Source organism: Phragmites australis, chromosome 2 (assembly GCF_958298935.1).
Source record: "Phragmites australis chromosome 2, lpPhrAust1.1, whole genome shotgun sequence".
Lineage (NCBI taxonomy): Eukaryota > Viridiplantae > Streptophyta > Magnoliopsida > Poales > Poaceae > Phragmites > Phragmites australis.
In genome coordinates, this window is record NC_084922.1 from 2,757,522 (window position 1) to 2,768,424 (window position 10,903).

Below are 10,903 nucleotides of genomic sequence, written 5' to 3' on the forward strand. Positions count from 1 at the left end.
ATGTTTAATTTGTGCTCGTGAATGTTATATATGTATGTTATATTTATTGCTTGTACATATAGTTTATAATGTTTTGAGATTGTAATAGTCCCGAAGGCCACCTAGGAGCTAAATTGATGCTTCAGGGATTTAGGGACACATATATGGTTTTTACACTAATACGTCTGAAATATTTATACACAGAGGGTTCTTAGGTAATACGTTTGTGAAATTTGAACCGAAAGACAGTCTGTGCCACATGACATAGACGGTTACTTACGAACTCCGTCTCAAACTATAAGCAAGACACATACGATTTCTACAATCTCCGTCTGAAACATATTAGAGACACATACGATTATGAAAATAACCCGTCTGTGAAAGTATACACAGACAGTTTTTACAGTAAATCTATATGTGATAAATGTGAAACAGACAGTTGTACAATCATATTATAGACATAATTATTAATTAGACATGTCCTGTGTGTACCTGTATTACAGACGAAGTGATACATGTCTATAAAAAGCGTGAAAATACAAACACTTTTGCACAGTTAAAATAAAATCCGTCTATGATAAAATTTAACAACCGCCTATAATAATCGGTTCTGAGACAGTGAATATAATTTCATACGACTGTGCATATGTTGCTTCGATGGAGACGCAAACCAGCCGACATACCCACCCATGCACGCGAGCTACAGCACCCCGGAATGTAGCTCACTTCTATGGACGGATGGGGGGGGGGGGGAGGGGCCTGGGGCTTGAGCCTCGTATCTCTGGAACACTTGAGAGCCTTTCTCTCTATAATTTTTGAGCATGGAGGAGAAAGATTAATAGAAAAGAAAGAGGAAGAGAAAGAAAAAAAAGAGAGAAAAGAGAAAGAAGAAAGAATTAAATCTCTCTAATTCTAAGCCCTGATCCGCCACCGCTTCTCTCGTTCGCTACCGGATAATTTCACCCTTTCCCAAGCACCTGGCCCGCTCGTGATCCGATGCACACCCAGCTGCCTCCATCGCTGCCACCTTCAAGATCACCCAATTGTACTCTGCCGAGACATTGATGGTAGTAGTATATTCGTACGTGTACAGGAGGAAGGAGGCGCGAATCAACAATCGAAAGGAATCCATATGTCCTGCCCCCAACGCCCGAGCGCAATGACCCAATGATCAGGTCTCGTCGCGCGCGAGACGTTGATCGAGACCAACCGACGGTCGCTCTCACGCCCCACAGCGCAGCACCGACGCCCATCGACGCGCCATCTCTCACAGTCTCACACTCTCACCTACTGCCGTCCCGCCATTGCCATATAACCCCTCCCCCACCCCCTCGCTCCCCCACACCAGACGCCACCGTTTTCTTGCTCCTTCATCGATCGCAAACCAGCTAGGCGTAGCCTTGTCTTCATCGGCTCCGGCGGCACCATGGCTCACCCGTTCCGCGCCGCTGTCCTTCTTGTCCTCCTGGTCGTGTCCGTCGCCGTGCTCGCCGCGCCGGCGTCGGCGTTCACAGGCGTGAAGGGCGCTGGCGACCTGGGCCAGCTGGGCGCGGTCGTGATGCGGCGTGGCGGGCGGGCGTGCCGTGGCTCGGTGGGCGAGTGCATGGAGTACTTCGACGTGGACGCGGAGGGCGGGGACGACGTCGCGGCCATGGTCACCGGCAAGCGTCGGGTGCTGCAGAGCGGGTCCGGGTACATCGGCTACGACGCGCTGCGGCGGGACAGCGTGCCGTGCTCGCAGCGCGGGGCCTCCTACTACAACTGCCAGCCCGGCGCCGAGGCCAACCCCTACACCCGCGGCTGCAGCCAGATCACCCAGTGCAGGGGCTAGCCGCTTCGATCGCTCGCTCCAGTTCATTGCAGCAGGATTAAGGTTAATCGTCGATTGCTGCTTGATGGTGATGTTTAATTAAGAGTGTGGTGTTGTCCAGCTGGGCGTGGATGACAGATCGTGCAGTGGATATGTGTCTGTTCTGTTCCAGCTTCCTGCAGGGTGAAAGTAAATTAAGCTTGTGTAATTCTTGTGTCTTTGGTTTTACAGCTAATGAATTTGCTGTGTATTTCACATATTCCTCTCAGAGCTGATCGAATTTCCTGTGGCGAAACCTGTTAACAGAACAAATATTTCTGCATTTTTCTCGAGTTGCGCGGAAGAAATTACTGGATATGAACTTGACAAAAACCAAGTTTCTGATGGCTTGCCAGGAAAGAAACATCAATTCTTTTGAGTTGAGCTGTCTTTTCTGAGTATCAACTCCTCCTTTTGTTTTCCATTTTGTTTGGGTGAACGGATTATTCGGCCGATCAGACCAGACGCTACGATGGCCAATCTTTAGTCGTCGTTGCTAGTTGGTCTCAAAGGGAAAACGACCCTGTCTTGCAGAAAAGATCAGTTCAAATGTGTTAATCAAGGTGGCACTTAGCATATACCCTTCAGAATTAGTCACTGGTTGATGCTACCAACTATGGTTGGGCTGTCATTTTTCATCTTGTGTGGAGTCAATGTACCTAGGAACTTTAATGGCATAAATAAGAGCAGATGACCGTATTAATATTCTTCTTATTTTCTAAGAGACAGATACTACTCCTTAAGTTAAGCTTCAAATAGTAAAATGATAGTAATAAATCAAAAAGAAATATTGCAAAAATACTATTGCAAGGGTCATAGAATTGCAAACTACCAAAAAAAAAAAAGCTGCAAAACACCACCCCAAAGCACCTTACTACTCCCTGCTCCGTGGTACGGCTCGTTGCCATGGGCTGCCCAGTTCCTCGGCCTCCCATGCTACCGCACACCCTTGCTCTCCCTTATCGAGTCATCAAGACTGCCTTAAGAACGAAGAAAATGGAGATGAAGAAGAGGAGAAGAAAGGAGGAGTAGCCCCTACTCTTGTTTCTTGCATCCGCCACTGAGACTCATATATTGTGCAAAAAGTATTGGGCACATGAGATAGAAGAGAGATAAGTCATCTCGTGCGTGGACTCGGTGGTTGTGGATTGGACGGCTAGTGGTAGTGATTGAGAAAACCGTTGGACCTCATAGGCGTGAGAGTGAGGTAATGTGAAGGCAACGCATGACTTTTTAAAGATTTGTTTAACATTAGCAAAATTCTATAATATCTAATTCGTGTCAGTGATATACGGTATTGGACCCTCCTTTTCATTGATATGGTCAGATGTTGCTTGTGCAACCCATGGTTTTGCTAGCAATATTTAGCAACTTTTTTCCAAAAATAGCGTGTATATATACTAAGAGCTCTGGCTCGAAATTAAGAAGATGTGGGCGTTCAAATTTGAGTCCGGTGGGTTAGGTGTTTTGATGACGCATCTTACCAATAAAGTAATCACCAAAGCACAGAGATCACATATAGCGTATTTCAAATTTATAAAGGTTGGGGGTTGGACTAAATATGTTGTTAGCAAAAATGAAGCGCCAAAGCCACATAATGTATATAAAGGTGCAATAATGAGGCTCGGGTGAGTGGGAAAAAAGAAACAACAAAATATAGTACTCCGTGCGAGGTCACGGAGTTGTTGATGAACTTATATTTGGCAAATTGAAAGGAAGGCTAAATGAATTTATATTTAGAATTAGAGCAAGTATTAAAGTTCCAATGCTAAATAATGTTATGGAAAACTTAAGCTCCCGGACATATTTGCAGACCAAATATTCCGATATTTCTGACTATCCTAGCACTCCATTCCTCTGCACACACAACATTAAGCTGCAAATTGTAACTGGAGTAGAGAAATTAGTGCCAAGACACCAAATCATTCTATTTTTGCGTAATTAAAAAAAATGCACAAACAATCAATTCACATTTCGTTTCTCGTTTCGACTTGGACATCAAAGCAAATTCTATCTGCCTTTCTTTTTTCTTTCTTTTTTTTTTTTTTACTTCGGACAATCTCCTCGCCACACCTACTGCCGTCCCGCCAGTATTCATAGGAGACCAAAGTGTTTTGGGACGGCCCGTTTGTGACCGAAGAACAATCGTTTCATTTTGATAGAGTTAGGTGTGGCTTAGTGCTGTGCAAGTGGTCCAGAGCTCGGCAGTATTCTAGTTCAAATATTTATGGAAGATTCTATTATTTACCATCGAATAAGTTGTCTATTCTACGATATATTATTAGTGTATCAATGACATGTGGGTCTAGGTCTCACATGTCATTCTCGTAATGGATGGCATATTGTAGAATAGTCACTTATTCGGTGGCAAATCATAGATTATTCCAATATTTATTATGTTTTATGTAACTAGTAAGGTGATTCAAGCTAATAGCGTGACTAGCTTTGTTAGAATATGTGGTCACGATAATTTTTAATTAAAAATAAGTTTTTTTAGTTTTATGAGATTAGTGTTATTTAGTTACAAAAATACATAAAATTAGAAGAAATAAAAAATTGTGTTAGTAGAAATGAAAATTATTTATGCTTCAAACTTGTATCCGAATCATATACACGTATTGGTTCAATTCGTATATATTTTGATTAACTGTTAAAATTATACGTCAAGTGTATGAAGTCCAACTAAAACCAGAATTGGTTTGCCTTACATGCGTGATATATCTTGCCTGCTACCTGCTTGATGTGACGATCTCGAGCTACCCGGTGCTTCTTAATCTATTATCTTAGTATGAATTTTGAAATTTTAATTATGAATTTTAGCTATTGATTAATTATATTTTACATGGATTCTTTAGGTAAGTATTTGATTTTCATAATAATTTGATTTTTAAGACTATATTTGATATGAATTCTTATTTTTTTATTCTAACCCTAATTTTAATTAATATTTATTTTATTTTATTTAAACTCTCTATTTAGATATTTTGATTCCTAAACTGAAGAGCTAATTTTCTATAATTGTTAATTCCAACTTTAGGTATTTATTAATCATATTTAATATGGGCTATTTGATTTTTGAATTTAGTTATTTATTAATCATATTTGATAGGAGCTCTTTGATTTAATTTAGACTGTTAGATATTAATAAGAATTAGTCTAGATCATTTTTCTTTTTCGAATTAATGTGGTGATTTTGCGACCGTGATGGCTCATCTTTCCTCTTAAATAATAGTATAATAGATCTGGATCCTGTAGAATCAAACGGTTTTGTCATGAAAACCGAGGGTTCCCTCTCTTTTTTAAAAAAACTACTGCCGTCGCGCCATTGCCATATAACTATATAAGACGCCCCACCCCTCCCCTCGCTTGCAAACACCACCATTTCTTGGTCCTTCATCGATCACACGCTAGATAGCCTTCGTTCTTCGGCTCCGGTGAAGTCATGGCACAGCTGCACCATGTCGCCGCTGTCCTCCTCCTCCTGGCCCTGTCCATCGCCGCGCTCACCGCGCCTGCCGCGGCGTTCACGGCCACGAAGGGAGGCATGGCCGGCGACCTGGGCGCGGTCGTGATGCGGCGGGGCGGGCGGACTTGTCGTGGCACGGTGGCCGAGTGCATGGAGTACTCCGACGTCGACGCGGAGGGCGAGGGCGACGTGGCGGCCATGATTACCGGCAAGCGTCGGGTGCTGCAGGGCGTGTCCGGGTACATCTGCTACGACGCGCTGCGGCGGAACAGCGTGCCGTGCTCGCAGCGCGGGGCCTCCTACTACAACTGCCAGCCCGGCGCCGAGGCCAACCCCTACTCCCGCGGCTGCAGCCAGATCACCCAGTGCAGGGACTAGCCGCCTTAATCGCCGCAGGATTAAGGTTAATCGGTTGCTGCCTGATGGTGATGTTCAATTAAGACGTCGAGGTCGTCGGCCTGCTGCTGTTGTCCGGCTGAGGCATGACTGATCGGTTGTGCAGTGGATATACATGTCTGTTCTGTTCTAGCTTCCTGGGTGAAAGTAAAATAGTTAGTCAAGCTTGTGTAACATTTGATGTCTCTTATTTTACAGTCAATAAATTTGCAGTGTCTTTGATATTCTTCACAGTTTGGTTACCGCGATCATGAGCTGATTATTCAATTCGACGCGACACACATTTTGAGTGAACAAATATTTCTCATCTGTTAGATTGATTTGAGCTGAAGAAGTTAGTAGCTGCGAACTTGGCAGGCCCAGTTCTGGACGCTTGTTAGGAAAGAACATCAATTCCTTCGGGTTGACCTGCCTTTTGTGACTATCAACTTCACCCCTTGTTTTTCATTTCGTTTGGTTAGTATATGACGGCTTCTTTGGTTTCCTAGGGATAACGGCCCTGTCTCGTAGAAAAGATCAGTTCAAATGGGCTAATCAAATTATGCTTAGCTGTACTACACTTTAAAATTGGGCAATTGTTGATGCCGCCAACTATGGGCTGTCAGTTTTCTTCGTATGTGGAGTCAATGAACCTAGGAATTTGAATGGCATAAATAAAACTATATGACTAATAGAATTACTCTTTTCTTTTTTCTAAAAGTCGCACAACTGCTACTTGATACAAAATTTCAATCAATACTGAGAATCTGCCACGAGTTTGAGCCCCCGTCCGCATCTCCATCCACCCAGCACTCTCCCACACACACACACACGGCTACAATGGCGAACAGGCCGACTCCTGTTGCCACTAGTCTAGCTGCTTCTACAGGAACCATGGTGATAGGTGTTGTGAGTAGATATTTTTAGATATAATTATGTGATCAATTAATAAGAGTTGTGTCTATTGAGAAGAGATATCTTCCTAATAGACATATCCTCTCATCATGTCTTTTCACCATATATAAATATGTAAACATCATAATCAATGAATACATGAGTTGATTGTCTTCATTCTCTACTTCTTTGTCTCTTTATATTCATTTACAATACGTTATCAACACGCTCATCCACTGATGATTGGCCAACCGAGGAAAAAAAAAAGGAAAAACAAGTAAGCTCTACAATGCGCTTCAAAGGCAATTCACTTGGCTCTACACGACAGGGTTCCTCGGCAAGCAGAAGCGCGAAGCAGACACGCACTTTGTTCACCAATTCGAGCATAATGCCAACAGAAGGAAGAACAGAGACCAATCGGCCTCAACACCCAACTAATCTGAGCACGGCGGCAGATTGGCAAACCGCACGAAGACAGTGCCCAGAACACAACAACGAATCCCAGAGGCACGAAGGCCTTTGCACATCACGGTAAGCCTTGATGGATTCACCAAAGATCTACCTTCATCATGATGGTGTTCTTCCGGCCGCCCTCTCCAACCGATGCCTCGATCAAGAACGTCAAGAACGTCACCTTTTACACTGGATGCACTGTTGTCGTGGTCTTCCATTTGCCCTGGGACGTGGCCGCCGCTGACACTTAGTCGTGAATGCCGTGGACGCTGCAACAACCACAGCCGCAGACACTTCTTCCAGGGACGTCAGCGCCATGGTCCTCGCCCCATCCGTCGTCCTAGTGTCGACGCGAACGGCACTAGACCAAGCCACTCACCGGCCACGGTAGATGACGGCACCGTCATCCACCCTCGGATGCCTCCGCGCGCCCTTGGCTGGTCCCCCACCCACGGCCTCGCACCATTCACTAGGAGCCCGACCATCCGTATAAATATGCATTCCAGACCTTTTGTTATCTGGAATCCTGCAATGTTCAATGTGTTTGCTATTAAGCAATCCCTATAACATGCAGTTGAATTAACGACCGTGTTAATTTTGCAATTGAGAATTTTCTTACAGAATTACATATTAATTCACCTTAATTAAGCACAAAGAGCTTTTATGCCCACAAGTGCTTAATTCAAGCAGAATTAAGATGTAAAATTAAGTGACTATCTCGTCCACTTGATATAACACAATATTTCAAAACTTTGCATATTGGTCATACACTAGGTAGTACTCTAATACTATTGCAGTATCTACGCGCTATCTCCTTTCGGAGAGGACATCCACCTAGATCCTATGAAAGACACTGAGGAACCTCCCTATATACGTCATGATCATAATGAAAGGTGAATCATTAAGCTAAAATAGCTAAATTGTATTAATTACAATGTATGAATTTGTTTTAGATGCAATTATACCTCACTTATGTTATGAAAGCTTCAATTTATAATTTAAATAAATATGTATTAGGATTTTTGATTAACATAATATTAATAAATATAGATAGTAAAAAATCAATCTAAAACAATCGAGTAGTGTAGCGGTGTTGCATATTTTTCTTGGAGCAGCTCGTAGGTTCGAGTCTCGGCGAGCGCAACCAAAACAATTTTTTGCACCCCATGCCACTGCAGTGAAAGGGGTTTCCCTACTGGTGGACATAATCGACCAGCAGTGAAATATGTATTAAGATTTTAGGTTATTAAAATGTTAATAACATATATAGTACATACTCAATCGAAAACATTCGAGTAGTATAGCGGTTTGTTTGGTTTTATTTGGAGCAGGTCGTGGATTCAAGTCTCGGTGCGGCGTAGCCAAATCAATTTTTTTGCTCTCTGCACCTGCAGTGAAAGGGGTTTCACTGCTGGTGCCCATATTCGACCGACAGTGAAACCCCTTTCACTGTCGATTGTCCTTTTGAGCCAGTAGTAAAACTCCTTTCACTTTTGATTGTCCTTTTATGCCGGTAGTGAAGGTCACATTTCATTGCCGGTGGACTTTTTCAGTCGACAGTGAAAGTCTTCCCTCTATAATACTGCTCGACGCCTCGCGCCCTCTGACACTTAGAAAATTCGTACTTGCAGAAGAACTAGCACTGGGAGCGGATATTGCAAAGTTGGATGTTACATGACCATTTGAGTTGACCAAACCTTTGATCAAACCAGATATAGAAAGAAATCTTACAACTTAAATGCGCCGATTATATCAGTGGTACTTAGAGCAATCCAGGCAGGGTTTGCAGGCATTCCACGTAAGATACACAGATGAATATTTTCTCAACGGGGACGGCTCCTTCTAGGTGTATTTCAAGGACTAGTATGAACTGTACAAGGAAGATGCCCTCGACGTGACTATAGTCAGAGTGTGGACTCTGTAAGTGACTTATGCATATAAATCACGTTATATGATCTTGTAATTTGAAATTGCATAGCTAACTTCTCTATTTTGTAGAATGGAGAACCGTGCATGTAGACAACAATTTGATTGTAAAGTATGATTCATCGATCATAGACTTGTGAACGAGACGCTTGTAAGAGATAGTCAAGACTTCACCGAGAATTACATATTGAAGTGTCTGCTTCACCACTAATACAAGAAATTAGTACTCTTACCCTATGGCTATGAGTACGTGCTTGCGCGCCTAGACGTTCTGCTTTTATAGGCAACTCGATTCTAGTACTAATTTGCTATGGTCACTTAATATTCCTACAGCTTTCATTCCATCCTTCTTATTATCCATCCAGATTTAAGTAAGATCATTATCTTGGACTCACAAAAGAGAGCTCAGACGACTTACCAAAACCTCATTGACATGCTAAATAGGTAAACTCGATCATTTCATCGTCTCGATGATTGCATCTAAGTTTAATTGGGTTCAAATTCATGTACAGGGCGTACACAAGATACGTAAAAAAGAGTGTTATTCACTTTCCATTCAGGAAGGAGTATAATGTATAAATCAACTTTTCAGTATGCACGGAATATTCATGCCTTGTATTTCCTACTGAATAAAAAAGGTTCAATTCGTTCAACTGACGAATTATTTTCTTTTGAAGTGTATGAGGCAGCCACCCAGAAAGAATCGCTGCGCATTTTATGTTCTAACTTTCATGCACGGATTCAGCCCAAACGGAGACGCTATCAAGTTCAATGATCTTGACGTATGAAATAACATATCAACATCTTCTTTTTAATTTCTACACGTGTTCAAGGACTAATTCTTTCGATTCTTCAAACGCAACGATCCAAACTACGTAAAAATGAGTTACAACATGTAGAAATAAATGCCCTTCAAGAACAAATCGTCGGGTTATTCATGGAACATGTTATCAAACCAAACAGCGAGTTTGATAAACCAATCGTGCCGTCGACTAGTTACAAACCTTCAGATTACACCGTACCTTTTAGTACAGAGTATGCGATAAGGAGAAAGTCTACCAGAGGGTTAGACGGCTTATATATCATCAAATGACATAATTTTAATGAAGGATATTAATTACTATGTATTAATATAAGGCATGAATTACTATGTATTAATGAAGGTGTATTTCGGAGTTGGTGTCGACAGACGACTCTTCGACAGAATGGCCTTCCAACGATGATGCAAAGGAGGAGCTAGAAGCTGTGACCCGTCAGTGCGCCCAAGAGGAGGAGGATGAGAGGTTGGCCCGTCAGTTGTGCATTGCGGAGGAGCAAAAAGCAACGTCCCGTAAGCGTATCCAGAAGGATGAGGACGAGAGGGTGGCTCGTTAGTGCGTTGCGGAGGAGGTTGGATGCTCAAAACGTACTAGCGTTTAGGAGTCAGACTTCGATATCTTTGACACGCCAGCGAGCCTGGAGCTTAGGCGACGCTACGGTCGATCAGGCGTGGTCGGGTCCTCCGCTCCTCCACCAGCGGCCCTTGCGTCCCCGCACGTACACACGCCGTCAGTCGTCCGTGCGGAGATGCGGTCCTCATCGCGGGAGAGGTAGAGGGATACTGGACTGGCTCAACTCGACCGACTTTTCGGAGGGTGACTTGTGAGACATATTATATATATATGTGTGATATGAATTACTATGTATTAATAAGGTGCCTTTATTATTGATTTACATTGCATGTCTCATTGTATGCATATATTGAGTGGGAGAGAGAGATCGAGGACAGAGAGAAAGGACCGGGCCGAAGTAGAAAGGGGGAGGCACAACACTGCCGGCTGAAACCACCAATCGGTAGTGATACCCAGGTAATCACTCCCGGTCGAATCTTTCAGCCGACAGTAATAACCACTTTCACTGTAGATCCATGGAGCTGGCAGTGATAGTCCTCCCCGACTATCACTGCCCGTTACCCAATGTCA

General features: G+C 43.1%; 2 protein-coding genes across 2 annotated transcripts; both read left to right on the top strand.

The window, feature by feature from the left end:
• Positions 1 to 1,305: 1,305 nt before the first annotated feature.
• On the top strand, positions 1,306 to 2,044 carry LOC133909761 (rapid alkalinization factor-like). The gene has a single exon (XM_062352317.1). It carries the CDS (start codon positions 1,406 to 1,408, stop codon positions 1,808 to 1,810), a length of 405 nt encoding a protein of 134 aa, XP_062208301.1. The 5' UTR covers positions 1,306 to 1,405; the 3' UTR covers positions 1,811 to 2,044.
• A 3,168-nt stretch (positions 2,045 to 5,212) lies between these two features.
• On the top strand, positions 5,213 to 5,672 carry LOC133910295 (rapid alkalinization factor-like). Its single transcript, XM_062352802.1, has one exon. The coding sequence runs from the start codon at positions 5,271 to 5,273 to the stop codon at positions 5,670 to 5,672; it is 402 nt and encodes a 133-aa protein (XP_062208786.1). The 5' UTR covers positions 5,213 to 5,270.
• The last annotated feature ends 5,231 nt before the right edge of the window (positions 5,673 to 10,903 follow it).